Source organism: Larus michahellis, chromosome 8, assembly GCF_964199755.1.
Source record: "Larus michahellis chromosome 8, bLarMic1.1, whole genome shotgun sequence".
In the NCBI taxonomy this organism is placed as follows: Eukaryota; Metazoa; Chordata; class Aves; order Charadriiformes; family Laridae; genus Larus; species Larus michahellis.
The window spans coordinates 38114273-38131791 of NC_133903.1; the positions used below are offsets into that span (position 1 = coordinate 38114273).

Genomic DNA, 17519 nt, shown 5'->3' on the forward strand with positions numbered 1-17519 from the left:
TCCAATAGATGTGTACTTTTTTTAGATGAGACGAAAGCAATTTAATTCTGGGGCGGGGAGGGAAAATAAAAAACCAAACAGCCCCCCCACATACACACAAAGCAACCCAAAACCCAACCCTTAAGACCAGTAGAAAGCTTAGACAAACTTATTTCAAATATATCTAAATTGCAAACTACTTGGCAACCCAAAAGCTGAAGAAGCCACCATGCAGTGTCCCCTTCCCTGGTCTCTGCCTTGTGATAAAATATTTTACAAGTTTTATGTAATTTAACAAAGAAAGCGTTCAGTTAATCTGTTCAGTTGGGATAAGGAGTTTTGTCCATTTCGTGTCTCAAGGTGATATGGAGCTCATCTGGGTTTGGAACTCCAGCTACTTCATCATTGTAGTGGTGACTAACAATCCTTCCAGAGCATGAAAATTGTCTTTTTGGTAGCAACAAACCTTGTTTATGTTCATCAACCCAATGGGGAAGCCATTGGAATTGCCTGTGGTACCTGGAGGATTCAATAACCCAGCGGAAAGAGGAATACTAGTATCTATACTAGAGATGAAGTTTTTGCAGTTGATTTTCAGGAATCTTGCACAAAGTTCATCCCTACAAATGTTACTATCTTCTAGATTTTTTTCTAGGTTTATTGTTAAAATAACTTTATTTTGAGATATTAATTTGGTTGAGCAAAGTACAAGTGAAATATCTAGTAAATTATCTACAAGTATTTAAATAATTATTTTTTTCTCCTAATAGGCAACAGTTAACCTGTTCCAGCTGCAGCACGCTCAGGTTGTATCTCTTCCAGTTAACTGCCAGTCCCTTTGTGAGAGTGCCAAACTCTATGACCCTGGTCACCAGTATTCAGAGTTTGTGAAAAGTTTGCCAAAGGAAGGTGTTCCTATTGAATCAGGTTCTTTTGAAACCCGGAGTTCCCAGGTTGATGGGTAAGTCCCACACTACAGGTGGCATTTGCTTGGTTTAGAATTAAATGCTAGGCACATGTGTTTAACAGTAAAACAACATTTTTGGAGGAATAAAATGAATCCTGGTGTTTTGCCATGCCTTACCATTCTCTATTTCTCTGACTCATCTTTTGGTAGATTATATATAATGTTGACATTAAAACCTGACTTAAATTCCAAAGCAGAATTCATTTTGTGTAATAAGGCTTGCTAAAATATTGACAATTGTTGTGCAAGAATTGACTTGTTACTATTTTAATGTAGATAATGGTTAATATGAAAAATGTAAATTTTTAACTCTGTAGTGTGGTGTGGCAGTATTTGATAATCTGTATTTGATAATCAGTTCAGAAAGTCTGAGGAGGTAGTTTTCCTCTTCTGCAGGCCTTGCTGCTACAGTACCTTCTTTCATATTGTTTACATTTAGCAACTTTTTTGTCAGGAAGTGTTGCTTGATTTCTGTCTCATGCTATGTAACTAAAAAAAGCTTAAGAGTCCGCACGTCCCTGTGTTATAGATAATTATTTTTTTTCCTAACCACTGCAAAGTGGCAGTTTTTACTGTTCATCTGTTAAAGATACAGCTAATGTGGAAGTAAAAACTACAAAACAAAAAAGAGAACTCATGTCAGTATGCCAAATGCTTTTCCACCTTTTAGCTTGTTATAAAATAGTCATCTTGGCACTAAAGCACCAGAATATCCATTCCAATCTGTGTGTTTCACAGTTCTACAGGAAAGTGTCGTCATCGTCTTTCAAAAGGAAACTAAACACAAAAAACCTAACGCTTGAGTCAGACTTCTACCAACAAAAGCCAGGAAATTCAAAGTTAAATCTGAGATTCTTAGTTCTTGTCTGTAAATTTCCTGCCTTTTAAGACTGATTTAGGCTATACTCATAAACTTTGACTTAGGGGGATTTAACTGTGCAGCTCCCTGAGAAACTGATGAGCATGAAATTTCAGACTCTTTGTGTGCTCTCCCAGCTATTTACTGCTTAAGATTTATAGTAGCGTGTTTTTTCTCCTCCTTTCTCCACACCTTTAGTTTTCTTTGACATGGCCTTGTGATTCTCCGTGTACTTGAAGCAATCGTTTTTATTGTTTAGGTCTGCATTTATTTAAGGGACAGCAGCTTGGGCAAACGCAAGTTTAAGTGTTTTCAAGTCTTTATTTCCTTCAGCTTGATAGGGTAGAACTGATTAAGGAACAGCTTCCTGACTGTTAAACTTGGCTAGCAGGCCATTTTGTCCACAGGGTGCACAGCATTTTACATTAATTACTGTTAGTAGCTTTCTGTCCTTATCTTGAGAGCACATTTTCATAATGGACTGGCTTTAAGCTCTGTGGTAGCTTTAATATAGTTTCTTTGCTTTTAAAAAAGCATAGCACTTTAGCGCCTATACGTTTATAGGTGAATGGTCATGACGGCTGGGCAGAAAAATCTTTTGGAGGAAAAAACCCCCATAAAAGTAGGATGCCATATCCTCTGAATTATTCTGGTCTTTAAATGAACAGATTTGCTGTTTTTTCAAAGTCTGCAGAAGAATGGTCATAATTGCAGAGATGTGGAAAAGCTGATATATGGGGGAGGGGAGGAAACATTAGGAAATTGCACATATTTAATTAAAAATAAATTGCCACCCTTCTTTTATTTTACTTGGGCTTTAATAATTACATGTCAAATATGTATGTTCATGAAAATTAAATTAAGTGAAGCATTTTTCGTGCCCAGAGATAAAAAAAACCATTGCTTTGCTTTTCATTCTATTCTGTCTTATTTACTCTTCAAATTACTTTCTTCTTTCTGAAGGGTTTTTAATAAGCAATCAGCCAGCAGTGTCCATACATCGCATGGTAACTTATCTCAGTGTTCAGGAGATTTTCCTGCTCAGACCTTAGATGATGTGGGAAGCCCAATTTATCATCATTCACAAAAGATTGGAGAGAAGAGATCTTCCATCAGCACAGATATCCAAGGTAGTTCTTCTGTATTTTGTCAGGAGTTCAGTCCCTAAATAAAAACACCAGAAAAAAACAGGTGCTTGATGTCTCACTGTCAGAAATATAGCCTTGAAGGGGTTAAAAAAAATGTGTTTTAAAGTTCAAAGCCTGTAAAAACAGTTATGTACTTAAGCAGAAGGACTAATGGAAAACTGGCTGCATGTATACCTAGATTCTTTGACAAGAAAGGTGAGATGCAATTCAAACAGCAAGTACTGTCAAGCACAGTGTACTAAACTATTTCAATCAACTTTAGCAATTTAAAATACATTGGTTTTGTAAATACTACGTTGATTTCCGGTCTTTTGCAAAAGCACAAGTGTCGAGTTTCTGAAATTCATTTCCTTACATCCTGAAGCTTTTACAGGAATATATGCCGTGGTTTTTTCACTATATTGCATGTTCATGTAACTTTTGCAATATTTTCCTATTTTGAATATAATGATAGTCCGTCTTTTAAATAAAAAGAAAATAATGTAATTTTGTCCTTGACATTTGGAATTTGCGGATTTTCTTTTCCAAAGCAATGCGAGGGCCACCACCATTCAGGTCATGGTCAGTTGGCAACCAGAGTGGAGGAATGTGCAGTGATTCTGAAAGTGCCGGGGGAAGCAGCGAGTCACGATCCATGGATTCTCCATCTGCTAGCCCAGGTACAGCTACACTCGTTGCTATACTAATTTGAAGTCTTTTCTTTGGACTGTTTTACATTAATGGAGATGATGTTGTTAGTTTAGCAATTGTTGGACAGAGCCTATAATGAAAATGAGCAGTTGGGTGGAACTGATACTTACAGCTTCCTCAAAATTTTTCTCATCTGCTAGGGGATTTTAAAAGACGACTTCCCCGAACACCTTCCACTGGTACTATGTCATCTGCAGATGATCTTGATGAAAGAGAGCCACCATCTCCTTCAGACTGTGGTAATGTTGTTTCCGTACCTGAAGTCCCCTGTTGTAGAGTGTGGCTTTTCTTTTTAACATGCTTAAGAAGTATGTTAACAAAGCTGTGATTACCAGCAGTGTTGTTTTTCAATACAGCGTGTATCCACTTGAGGTTGAGAGCTGAAGAATAATGTTCAGGTCATTTTAATGGAACGGTGCAGAATTGTTTTCATACATTTAGATTCACTGTATGGGCAGCCTTTAAACACTTCTAGTGTCTTCACTGTCCTGAGGTAAACAAAATGATCCACTAACCATTCCCTCCAGACATTTGCATTTAAAATTAGCAGCATGGCACTAAGGTACTTAAGATCACTTCTGAACTTTGAAGTGAAATGTACAGATACGGAGGGTTGGTAATTGGCAAATTGGAAAAAAGTGAATCCAAATGTTTAGGGTAATAATTGATATTTTATCCTTTTCAAGTTAGATAAAGCAAGTTTCGTAACATCTGTCCCAGATTTGACCAGACCATTTCTAGTTTTCAAATGAATTTTTACTGTGTAAAGACAATGTTGCCACAGGTACTGAAACCTGAATAACTGGATTATCAGAAATAGTTCTGTGGGATGACTGCAGTACTTACAAACTAGTTCTGAAATATTTGTGGCACTTGCTCAGTAAAGCCTTTAGGAAATTCTTCAGTTAGTCCTTATTTCCTAAACGTATACTTTGCCTTCTAGGAATGAGCCTGTGGTTAACAGTACTAATATAGATCCAGATTTAAGCATGGCAACATGTTAATGAATGCAAACTTTCACTTGGAGTGGTTTGTTTAATCAATACTTGAGCTTTTGAGAAGCTTTCTGGGCAATTAACTGTATGTGTTAATTTTAAGTTTTTTATCTGTAAAACAAAGGATTTTGCTTCACAGAGTTGTTGATAGCATTCTAAGTAAATTGCTTGAAAAAAAACTTGTCACAAAAAGCACCAGTTGCCGTTCTGATTTTAGAATCCTCTAGAAAATATTTTTGTTATCTTAGGAGACTGAGAACCGGTGATTCTTTTTTCATTGTATATGGGTTCTGCTGCGAGCGTGTTAATTCTTTCCTGCTGCGAAGAATGCATTTTTTAAGTATTTCAGAAACACTACAGGCCAAACCATAATGTCGTCTTTCATCCTCTAGTACAGGCTTTTGAAATACATAGAATGAAACTTTCATGAAAAGTTGCACGAACAGTTGGAATTAAATGTCCCAGTATTTTCACATGCCATTAATACAGGAGAAAACTGAAATACTTAAAAATGCAAAACTGATTGATTCCACTTTTAAATAAGATTATTTGATAGTTAATGTGCCCGTTATGTAAACTGTAACATTGTTTTGCTTCCTTGTGATTTAAATGTTTTTTATTACTTTAGTTGCAATTTACTTAGAATTCTGTGGTCTGCAGCACAGTTCTAAAAAATCAGAATAAATACCCTATCCCAATAGTAGATATTAGAATGACTGTAACAGAGAAATTCTCTCCAGGTTTAAATGATCTGACATCTGAAACTGCAAGTTCTCCAGGACCTTTTAGAAATGCTAATATGTCCAAAGCAGCACAAACACACAAACTACGGAAGCTGAGAGCTCCATCTAAATGCAGAGAATGTGACAGCTTAGTGGTATTTCACGGAGCTGAATGTGAGGAGGTAAGTTGTAAAGTAGTTTAAGTTGCTGCTTGGGATTTAAGTGAAGTCGGGAGTTCTGGAAACTTGCATTACTTTTCTGCGTAAAAAGTACAGGCTTTGTGGCTCATAGAATCATCATGAACTCAAAGCAAAAGCACAACAGACGAATAAATCGTTCTTTTGCACACACATGGGGTGACAAACAGCAGAGATATTTCTTATGGTGTCACATTGTATCAAACCATGTGCTTTTTTTCCCTCCCTTGTAGTGTTCACTTGCATGCCATAAAAAATGTTTAGAGACTTTAGCTATTCAATGTGGGCACAAAAAACTTCATGGAAGGCTTCACTTGTTTGGAGTGGAATTTGCCCAAGCTGCTAAAAATGTTCCTGATGGCATTCCTTTCATCATCAAAAAGTGCACGTCAGAAATTGAAAGCAGGGCGCTGAATGTCAAGGTATGCTCAAATTTATAAAACTTAAGTATGAACAATCTTAAAAATAATCTCTTAAGATGTTAATGCTGTACTATTGATATCATCTGTGCTTTAGACTTGCCTTTCAAATTAAAGTAGAGTTATGCCAGTCTCTTAATTTCAGGGCATCTATCGTGTGAATGGAGCCAAATCAAGAGTTGAAAAGCTTTGTCAAGCTTTTGAAAATGGAAAAGATTTGGTTGAGCTCTCAGAACTCTATGCACATGATATCAGCAATGTTCTCAAGCTGTATCTCCGCCAGGTATGTACTTGAGAGGTCAGATGGACAGACATAGAAGGATACTATATTCTAGGGGAAAAAAAGTTCCTTTTCAGCAGTGGTGCAGCTGAAGATTAAGTAAATGCCTTGTATATTTGCAGTAAGGTTTTTTTAGTTTTCACATGGGGCCTGTGACAGGGGCAGGGAAAGCTGTGAGATTACTGACTGCTGGTATTACAATGTGTATTCCACATGGGCATAGTGTCTCTTTAAACATTAGTACTATACATAGAACAAGCTTTTGTTTATCCACTTGTAGCAAAGCTTTAATTTTTGAACTGAATACTGAATTTGCCTGTCTTACGTGAAGTTTAAAACATTCCCATATTCTTGCCTCCTCATGCAGACAGATGCTAATGTATTGCTGTTAATATATGCTAACATTAATTTAATGAAATACTGAATGAACATGATGTGCTCGTTATGGGAGGATTATCTATCTTTTTCATTCAACATGGAGATTTTGAGCTCCATGATTGAGTTTTCCAAAACAGTTTCAGTATTTATCTCAAAAATGAGGCTGGGATATCGCTCAGTGAAATTACTGAGTCACTCTAAAAACTTGTTAGCCCTGAAAGGGATAATCTTTAGCTGCATGGTCCTGTCCTCTTCCTTACACTGGCTGTCAGAGATGAGCATTTCAGTCCTATGATCATTACCGTTAAGTGCTTTTTAAAAACTACAAAGATGTACTCTGCCTACATAGTCAAGTAAAAAGGTAGCATATTAAATATATCAAACTAGGGTACCAATTTGAGGCACCATGCTGTATTCTGAATAGGGCTTATAATTAAAAGTAGAAGTCAAATAACATGTTTTCTTCTGATCTTATTACTTCCTTTATAGCTGATCTGTTGGTGTGGTTTTTAGGTAAACCTGCTCATTTTAAATGGAGGAACAGCGCTAGAAAGATGCAGTTCAGACATTTTTAGACAGAATCCTGAGATAAACCCTATTTGAGACTAATCATTAACTAATTATTTTGAGGTTTATCTAGTCTTTCTACTTTTTGATTTTATCTAAGCTGGGGCAATGCAAATAGTCAAGTCAGGTTGGAAGGGTTTGTCTTTTGTAATTTTTTTTTTATTATTAACATTCATTTTCATACTGAGAGAATACTTAGATGACAATTAAAAACAAATATTACCTAAAATTGGCCTAAAATCCCAATTTTAAAAAATGGAATATGGACCAAACTTGATACCACATGTAATATACTATCACAGGCTGGAGGAAAAAAAAAAAAGAAAAAAAAAAAAAAAAAAACAAAAACTGGTCTACTGTCATGGTATTTGTGTATATGCAGTGTAACACCCTCCCTCAGAGCAATCACTTTTTTGAAATCTGTACTTGTATTGATAAATGCTCAGTCTTGAAGCTATCGGAGGAAAGGGTTAGCAAAAGATTTCCAGAGGCAGGTGTAGGGGCAAATGTTTTTGTTACATGGGATTGGATTTAACAAATTGTGGTTTGAGCTAATGAACAAGGATTAAGTCATGCCATCATCTAAGCAAAAGATGCTAGACCAGGCAAAGTTGAAGAATAACAAGAAGGAAACAAAGAAGTTAAAATTGAGGCCTGAGTGTTTCTGAAATGTTCTTATTTCTTCAGCTTCCGGAACCCTTGATTTTGTTTCGGCTTTACAATGAGTTCATTGGACTTGCAAAAGAAAGTCAGAGTGCTAATGAGGAACTGGACGCTAAACAAGCTAGCCCCAAATCAAAGACAAGACAGTCAATCTGTATTGAACTGAATAGGATCATCATTAAAATTAAAGATCTTCTGAAACAACTGCCTGTACCAAACTATAACACTCTCCAGTACCTTATTGGACACCTTCACAGGTGAGAAAAGACTTTATTTTTCAACATCAGTTTGCATTTAAACTGTTACATGCTGTGTACGAGGAGACTCTTGTACCCTTTTGACAACTGTAAGGAATGTCATGATTTAACTCTAGCCAGTAACTAGCACCACGCAGCCATTCACTCACCCTCCCCCTGCCTCCAGTAGGATAGGGAGAAGAGGGAGGAAGAGAGGAAAAAAAAAACCCAACAAAACAAAAAACCCTCATGGGCTGAGATAAAGGCAGTTTACTAGAACAGTAACAGAAGAGAAAATAATAGTATTAAAATATACATAAGGAGTGATGCAATACAGTTGCTCACCACCCAGTGATCAATTACCCAGCCTGGCCCAAGCAGCAATTGCATATTCCTGCCCCCTGTCCAACCCCCGTTTATATGCTGAGCATGACGTCTGTGGTATGGAATATTCCTTTGGACAGGTTGTCCTGTCTATGCTTCCTCTCAGTTTCTGTGGGAAGCTGAAAAAGTCCTTGACTTAATATAAGCATTACTTATCAACAACTAAAACAATATGTGTTACTGACATTATAACTACCAATAAAAATGGGTAATATTGTGCCACAGCTATATTGTTATTTAGAATGAGACAGGTTCTTTTCCTCATCCCCAGAAATATCAAATAGCCACAAATAACGTTAACCAAACAGGGCATAAAGACGCCCTGTGTGGAAGGTGCTTAGTCCAAGCCGCTGTTAAATGCGGTCTGCACTGAAGATTCTGCCTGCCTACCAAACTCACCTTCAGTTTTTTATTGTCTCTTAACTGCTTTAGACACAAGACAGTATTGCAATATCTAAAATATTTCTGTAGTAAAACCCTCTTAACTCTTGTGATTTGGGTTTTTTTCCCTCTTTATGCAGGGTCACAGAACAGTCTGATGAAAATAAAATGTCAGCCAGCAACCTGGGCATTATATTTGGTCCAACTCTGATCAGGCCACGTCAAACGGATGCTACAGTTTCTTTGTCATCACTTGTGGATTACCCTTATCAGGCCCGAGTAGTGGAGCTGCTCATAACATACTATGAAAAGATATTTGATGTTTCATTGAAACCACTTCTGAGCACATCTCAGTCTGAAGAAACTGCCATTGCAGTCAGAGTTGCTTTATCAGCAGAAGAGAGGGAGCCACAGCAGCAGAGGAAGTCGTTTGTTGCTGTAAAGGAAGTGAGTGACTTTTCTTGTGCTGCTGCAATGTTACTGGTGCTGTCTTAACTTCTGTGTCAAATGCTGCAGCATTCCAGAGCACGTTTTTATTACATTTCTGTGGTCTTTTTTATTTTTTTTGTTAAGGAGCTCTTGACTTCTTATTTACTTTTGCTCTGACTTTTGTTAACAGGGTATTCCAATAGCTCCAAGTGAAAGCAGAGTTTCAGAAACAGCTGCATTGTTCTTGGAATCGAACAATAGCAAGAATACAAAAGAACGAGTAGATACATCTGCAACTGGTTAGTGGGCTTTTATTAAGTCTTGGAGTGGGTGAATAAGCAGTCATGGATGCATTAGATTACAGTGCATGCAGCTCTTCAATTTAGACAGAAGCAAGTGATTAAAACCTGCTTATCAGTGCTTGATATACTATTTATCTTTGTAAGAGGAACAGAAAATTAAATCTTTCTAAAGGCTTTCAGAAACCTCTGTTTATGGAAACAGCTTAAAGCATTTAGTAAGAGAATACAACAGTGTTTTTGTTTCTCCCTCTTTAAAAAAAAAAAAAAGATAATTATGCTGTGACTGTGGGTTTCTGAAATCCACTGTGATGCTGCAAACCAATATCCAGCAATTAACTTGTTTTGACCATTGTTTTTCCCCAGAATGTGTATCGTTACCCCTCACTGGAACTAAACCAGAAAGCTCTGGAAAGAGTAATTCTCTGACAGAATCATCAGCTGCCAGCATTTTGGATATGAATACTTCTGCTCCAAGAGAGCCAGGTTTGCTAATCTAGTTATAAATCTTCTGTAAGATTTTTTTTTTTCCTGCTTGCCTGTGCTACTACAGTGGTTTGTTTTAATGTAGGCATGATTTCTTCTACTTTATTTAGGAGGAATTATACATGACCCCTTTTAATTATACTGATTTTCAGCTGGTGTTACCAGTTCAGCCATGTCCTGTACATTAACAGTGCAACATTCTGAAACCTATTAAAACTTAAAATATTCAGGGATGGGAAAGCACCAGACAAAAAAAAAAAGTGCAGTGTCTCTTTGCCCCTTTTTCTTCTTAGTGTCTTCCTTGGTTACATCTGTACAATACATGTTTTACTTCTATTGAAATGCTAACATTTGGTTGGAGTAGGATACTCCTAGTATGTATACAAGGTATACCTAAAAACCATTATCCCATTAAAATGACAACTGTCGAGGGGTCATTAATAAAGTTCATATTCTGTTGGCAAAAGTCTTGCTGACTTCTCTTAATATTTGGCACAAAGATGCAGTCATATCTATTTGTGTGTTTCTAGGTGATGCTGTGAGTCCAGCTTCAGAGAGAGACAATGATTCATTTGTTTGTCTAGGTGAAGACAGCTGTAAAATTAACTTGTTTCCTGCAAAACCTAACCGTCAGATTACCAAAGTTCCATTGCGGGTTCCAAGGACAAAACCAGCTACTCGCCCTGTGAGCCTACCTGTAGACCGAATACTTCCTCCATGTGTTTTGAATGAAAGAAATTCACGAAATGCAGGAGCAGTAAGTCCAGAGAAGCTTGGCAGAAGCCCTACTATTGAAGAAGTTTCAGAGGTGAAGGCACTCCCTGCTGTCAATACCTGCTGCAGACTTCCTTGTTACGACACTCAGATGCTGCGAAAAACTTGGGACAAGCAATATAAACAGTATGATATCACAGCAAGGACAGCAATGATCGTGACTAATGTGCCCCAGGAGAACCGGGCACTTGAGAGTGGAACTGCAGGTGCCTTATCTTCGTCATGCAGCACTGGTAACAATTCAGCTAACACCATTCTTCCTAGTAAGCCATATTCTGTTTCTGTCAGGTCAGGAAGGACAGCAACAGAAGGGAATGGTCCTGATGCCAATCCTCTTGCTGCCTTTAGGGCACCAAGAACATTGCAGCCACCCCCAGGGACATTTTATAAACCACCCTCTAACAAATCAAAACAAAATGAAGAGGGTTCTTTTGCTAAAGCTTGTGCGCCAGCCAGTGCTAGCCCTGTGCTTCACCAGGATAATACTGTGAAACTGGCTAGGAGCTCTGCACTTCCATCAGGTGATCCTGAACAAAACACAAATGAACAAAAAACTAGCTCAGAGGATATTCACCCTACAGATCTGAAGCCTACTTACCAGAGACTGAGACCAAAAAGGATCCAAGAACTGGAACACAGGGAAGCTCATTTTGTATAGGGCGCAAATTCCTCTTGGACTGTATGCAATTTGTTGATGTTGCCAGTGGAGGCTTCCCTTTGCCCCTTTATCCTTTGCCTTCCCTTGAGAATCCCACTTTTGTGCCATATTGGAGTTATTTTTATATATGCAGCATTTTAAAATTGGGGGGAGGGCTGGGGAATTGTGAAGGAAGTAAGTCAAACTTTTTGTAATTCAGTAGCTTTTCATAAAGATTTAATGCATTCCCAGTCTAGATACAGCTAATGGGTCCATTGAATAAGACACTGAGCTTCATTTCATTGTATGGAATGGAGTGCTTATTCATAGAGAAACAACCATTGTATGTAGCAGTGTGAAAGGAGCCGTTTTTCATAATAGATGTTGTAATAAAAATGGGAGGTTTAATGTTCACTGTCTAAGCGTAAACCAAAGCTTGTGCTTTGCTCTGTAAAAGCATTTGTTCAGTTTTCTAATCTGTGCAATTAAAGCTTTGCTCCTGAACAGACTTACATACTGGCCGGCATGGTCCATAATTATGTATCATATGTGTATATTTTAGGCAGACATGGTTATCTGTTGCCAGGTTTCTATGTTGTCACTTTAAGGGTTTTTTTTGTACAGCAAGGATGCACTTACTGAGCTTTACTATTCAGAAGAAGCAATCAATCCACATCTGGTTTCTTGTATAGCTTAACAAGTGAGGCAAATGTGCACAGCCTGTTTGGTTTGGATGCCCTTCTGGAGAGACTATCAGTTGCAGTGGTGCTGTCTTTCCAGGTGAATGAGAAGGCAGTGATTTGCTTGCTATAGATCAGTTTCACCATTTAACCTGGTGTAACTGAAATGAAGAGCATTGTTTCCAAGTTTCAGTGAGAGAGCTGAAAATAACCAAAAATCTGTATTAGTAGGTGCATCTAATGGTTTTCACATTGTATTAAATGGTTTTTATGTGTACACTGTTATATTTGCTTTAAAATATATTAACTTGTTAACATTTCATGACTCTATGGCTTCTATATCTGAATTTCTTCTAACTTATTAAAATACAAACATTTGGCCTTTGCAATAGTATAGTACTCTGCTGCATCTGTCTTCTGGGGACGGGGGGGTGGCATGCTCACCTTAATGAGATTACAATTAGCTTGACTCTTTCTCACATACTATAGAGTACAGTTATCTTAGTATGGTACTTTCTACTGATGTAAGAACCAACAGGACTCTCAGAGGACAGGAAAAGCAAAGAATCACATTTCTGGTTTTGCAGCATAAAATATACTGGACTTTCCTACTCTATTCCCTTTGCCCTTCTTCCCAGACTATCCCAAATAAAATTCCATACTGCTTTCAGTGGACGTAATCTGATTTTAGTTTCCACAACAAACGCACAACGCTGAACTTCTGATTCCTTGTCACGCTTCCACAGGAGTGGGGATTGCACTCTTGGCCAAGGCTGTCCTACCACCGGCTGGTTCTGGCCATGCCAGGAGCCATTTCTTTGGGAAGCTGCCTCATACTGCAGAAGAACTGAAAATGGCAGATGCTGGTATCTGCCCAGACTGGTGTTGTGACTTGCATAATAAAATAAAAGGAGGGATAAAGGCTTCTTGACAAAGATGGGAGTTTGTTCCACTTTGAGAATGGAGGCAGGGAGGGCAGAACCCCACACAACTGGTTAATGAGCAGCAATAGCATTAGAGAAACATTACCGGCATTGTAGCAGAACCTTGTAGCACAGCTGTGAAAGGATGGTGGAGATCAGTGTAGATTAGGGCCACAAGATGGCAAATTAGTTTGTGAACTACCATTAAATCTATTGTCTCACTATATTTTTAAATGTTTCAGTATATGTCTAGCACTGAATATGCTAATGGCTTAAGAAATTGTAATATAAACTGTTTGTCTAGTTGGATGGAGGGTCCCCAGTATACCCCAGTGCAGGCTGCTGAGATGGAGAATTGTGGTAGCCTGTAATACTAATCTGTGAGAGCTGATGAGCATTTCTTAACCAAGTCATAATGCCAGTTACTACTGGTTGTTACCATATTGCTTTTTATGTACCATCTGCTTCCGTGTTTTGCTAGTGTGAGAGGTTTCCGCTGTTTTAAATGTGCTTCGGGTCTGTTTGATGTTTCTGATAGCCTGCATGCCTCTGTGTGTGGATGAGTAGGCATCTTCTAAAACCACGTTATTCTATGAAAAAATCATCACTTCCAAAAGATGAATTATGCATGTCCCTGCTTTATAACGTCTTTGACTCTTTATGCAATACAAGTGAAGGAGCGAGTGCACTTTTGAAATGAAAACCTTTGGAGCTTATTTAAATGAATTGTGACCCTGCTACTACCCGCTGTGGTGACACCCCAGGAGGGGCGGTGGTAAGGGGGCCCGGAGGGTTCTTCCAGAACTGTCCCGACAGATCAGAGGGCAGGGCAGCCTGTGGGGACCTGGGAGGCAGTGGCTTAAGGGCCACCGTGTGACTTTTTAATTTGTAAATTCTTGTAAATGTTTGCACTTTGACGCCGAGGCTGTGTTTTGTTCTGAGCGGTACGGTGAGGCCTTCCCCTCCCTGTGAGGAAGCGCCTCAGCAGGCCCCGGGAAGCGGCAGGGACGGCAGGGACGTGACCACCGCGGCAGCCCGGCCTTAGGCCTGCGGTAAAAGACTTTGGCTTTCTTTTTGACTGGAAATGTTACTAATGGCCCCTATTGTTTCTTTCGGTTCTGATGCAGATTTCCTCAGGTCTTGTGTTCGAAATTGCTTCACCCCAACGGAATGGCAGTAATCCCATCCACCTGCCCCAGGTGACAGGGCTGTGGGTCAAACCAAGTGCCAGTGCCCTGCGGCTTGCCCTCTGGGGAGGAAACCTTTCTGTCACATTTGCTTGCTTGTGAAGTCGTAAGGCACTGCCTCATCCCTCTTAAAGCTTTGGCAGAGTACCGACTGCCTTAAGTCCCTGACCTAATTAGTCATGACAGCTGTTTGTTTAGCAGGGCCCCTAATGCTACCAGAACTACCTTTCTGAGACCATCTTTTCAAATACAGGGTTTGTTCAGATCTGAAGAAATACCTTCAGAAATCAGCCTTCTAGTACAGACTTTATTGCGCTTGTGCTGGTCATATTGGATATTTGGAAGGATTTTTATTCAGGAGCCCTTAAACTTGCAGATGGAGCTGTTCTGTGTCAAGCAGGGGATTAAAACAATCTCCTTACAACTGAGCAGTGTTATTCTGCAAGTGCTAACTGCATCTAAGATGTGTGTTCCTTTGCAGCCAAGCTGAACATTCCTCCAGAAACCTTTCTCTTTCCCGTAGCACAGCAGTACTCACACATGAGGTAAGCTTTTGTGGTAAGTTTTCAATTTTTTTATTGCTTCTATTTAAGAAGTCCTTGTTTTGCTTGCAAATCCATTAATTCTTTAGCTTCTGTAGTGTAGCAGAGGCCTTAATTGAGTTCATCTGCAAGCTCACTTGAAATGCTCTGCGAAGGCACTTTGCATCTGCTAACATTGGTAACTTAGTTCAAAGCGTGTTTATACTTCTTAAGTGACTCCTCTGCGTACCACTGTGGTTCACAGTACGGGGTGGTCCCAGAGCACACAAACTTAATTCTCTTTGGATGAGACTAAACTGGAACATGTGCTTCAGCAGTGTACCTGATGTGCTGCAGCTGCTAATGCATATTCAGTCCATGGGGCCGGACTGGAGCTCATCCAAAGTAACCCCCAGACAGGTAGTGTGTGTGTGCTGTGTCCTCAGCACTTGCTGTCTGACTATAAATCTGCTCTTACTGGGCCATCCCAATGGCCCAGTACACACAATGTCAACGCACACACGAACATAATATGTTGGGAGAATGGGACAAGCAGTTTCAACTTTCCACTAGCAAACTTTGGAGGGGGGAGGATATCTGATATTTACAAACAACGCTATTTTATATAAACATGTCAACATGGAAACAAGTTTCACAGAAGGATGCTTTGGAGACAAGCCTTTCTGAATGAAATGTTCTATCTGCATGCCCATTTATCTTTGTAGAGGGAGGGGAGTTCTGTTTCTAATTCAGAGATGCGTGGGATCCTTGAAAAGTGTTTTAACTCGCAGGTAGAAGAAAAAGCTATCCTAAATCTTCCAAAATGTAACATGTTTGAGGAAGATGGACACTAGGAAAATCCTCACTCCTCAGCCCTTCCACTGCTGGATGACAGAAGAGAGTGTCTGTGTGAAGTAAACTGGATTATGCCAGAAGTAGTCAAGCCATCTGAGCTTGCACTTCGTGTGTTTTGTACTTGTTTAACTGCAGATTGGGGTGATAAGCACACTGCTAGGTTTGCACAGGATCTGTTTAAGATGCCACATTTCCCTGTGTTTGACGCGTGGAGGAGTCTGATTCTGATTTTCTTTGATTCTGTAAGTACACCTTTCAAATGGAATTTCACTGGACCTTGTCTTATTCTCTCTGATTTATCAGCACTCCCCTTGAACCATTGTATCAGCAACCTTTGTGAATAATACAGCTTCTACAAGTTTCTGTGCACTCATTTCTTTGCAGCTTGTTCTTTGCCATCTGTGCAAGTAGTGCAACTAGTTTCCTCACTTTCAGTCTCCTTTTATTTTTTTACTAGCAGCCATATCCAAGAAATAGCATTTGACCCCAGCTTTCCAGAACTTACCATTCTCGTCTTTGAGGTCCCTCCATATCTATTTCATGGAAGGAGGCCTCTGGAACACATTAGGAGAAGCATTAAAAGCCTTCAGTTTGGGTTTTCCCAGCTGTTTAAGATAGCTGGGTGCAAAACGTACCTTAACTCAGAAAACCCCATATGTGTATGTGTCATCGTCTCTACACAAACGCTTAAGTATATCTGTTTATCTATATAAGATACATACGCACACTCCTACAGTCTGGCTGGACGAAATTCTGTTATCATTAATTGTGTTAGCTTTCTAGTGAGGCTGTGTCTAGGGACGTGCTCTTCTACAGGTGTAAGAAAGAACATCTCACCAGTTAAGAAATTGTCTGGATGTTGGAAAGCATTATTCCTGAAAATTAGAAGTGTTGGCCCATGAGCACACCCAGTACACGAGTGTGCATATTTTTAAAGCTATCTTTTCAGGTAATTTTTAAATTCTATTAATTTTAGAGAAATCTTTGCTTGTGTTGCTGGAGAGTTTAGCAGGGATGTTTTTATAATTTGCTGGACAAACAGCATTTAACCAGATTTAACTTTGTAATCAAAAGTCAGAATAAGAATAAGCCTGGAAATAAGAAAACTAATAAAATGCTGATATTTAAAACAGCTGTTAAAACTATGGCATATGTAGGTGAGGGGATAACAGAAGACACATACTGTATGACCCTGTGTATTGCATGTAGGTGTCCATGAGATACATCACAGGGAACTTCTATGTTATCAGATGTCTATTGTAGGCATGATGCAAGAACTATCATCAAATCTTCCAGCAAGAACTATCATCAAATTTCCACTCATTGGTTTCATTGTGTTCTGATACATAAATGGAATGTCTCCTTTTTTGCTGCTGTTGGCAATAAACTACAGATCATTAGGAAATCCCTAAGTGATAGTGACAACTGCAGGTAGAGCTACTGGAGAGATTTTGCAGTACACTCCATAAACTGAGCTGTATTTTCCCCTCCCATGTGAACTGATGGGCCCCACGTAAGCTTTCTCTGTTTACTTTCAAAGATCCCACTCTTTACAAAGCAAAAATGGGTCACAGGCACAGCTGATGTAGTTGAACACAGAAGACAAATATATCCTACCATCATCCAATTGTGATGTAAAAAATCTAATTAGGAGAGATTAGTTTAATCTGTTAGAGCTGTACATCTGGGCAGCAAAAAAAGGATCCATTTTCTTAAAATAACTTGACTTAGAATCTCAGGGTTAAAATGTTTGTTTGCTGAATAAAACTATTAAATTCACTGATTGCCTCGGACATAGCCGTAGTGCTTAAACACAGTCTACATCCAAGCAGCAGCAGCGCTAGTTTTCTCTGTTTCTCTGCA

At 38.9% G+C, this 17519-nt stretch overlaps 1 protein-coding gene across 3 annotated transcripts in view; it reads left to right on the forward strand.

The window, feature by feature from the left end:
- Nucleotides 1-12490, forward strand: part of ARHGAP29 (Rho GTPase activating protein 29) — a 53674-nt gene extending 41184 nt beyond the window's left edge. The window contains exons 13-24 of one of the 3 annotated variants that reach the window (XM_074597726.1): nucleotides 750-940; nucleotides 2769-2935; nucleotides 3484-3612; nucleotides 3784-3882; nucleotides 5379-5542; nucleotides 5791-5979; nucleotides 6122-6259; nucleotides 7889-8121; nucleotides 9006-9312; nucleotides 9485-9593; nucleotides 9960-10079; nucleotides 10610-12490. In XM_074597726.1, coding sequence (XP_074453827.1) covers nucleotides 750-940; nucleotides 2769-2935; nucleotides 3484-3612; nucleotides 3784-3882; nucleotides 5379-5542; nucleotides 5791-5979; nucleotides 6122-6259; nucleotides 7889-8121; nucleotides 9006-9312; nucleotides 9485-9593; nucleotides 9960-10079; nucleotides 10610-11511 — 2748 coding nt within the window. In that variant the 3' untranslated portion in view covers nucleotides 11512-12490. The remainder of the gene's footprint in view (nucleotides 1-749; nucleotides 941-2768; nucleotides 2936-3483; nucleotides 3613-3783; nucleotides 3883-5378; nucleotides 5543-5790; nucleotides 5980-6121; nucleotides 6260-7888; nucleotides 8122-9005; nucleotides 9313-9484; nucleotides 9594-9959; nucleotides 10080-10609) is intronic. The other 2 variants (XM_074597728.1, XM_074597727.1) reach the window with 2 other exon arrangements.
- Nucleotides 12491-17519: the final 5029 nt, after the last annotated feature.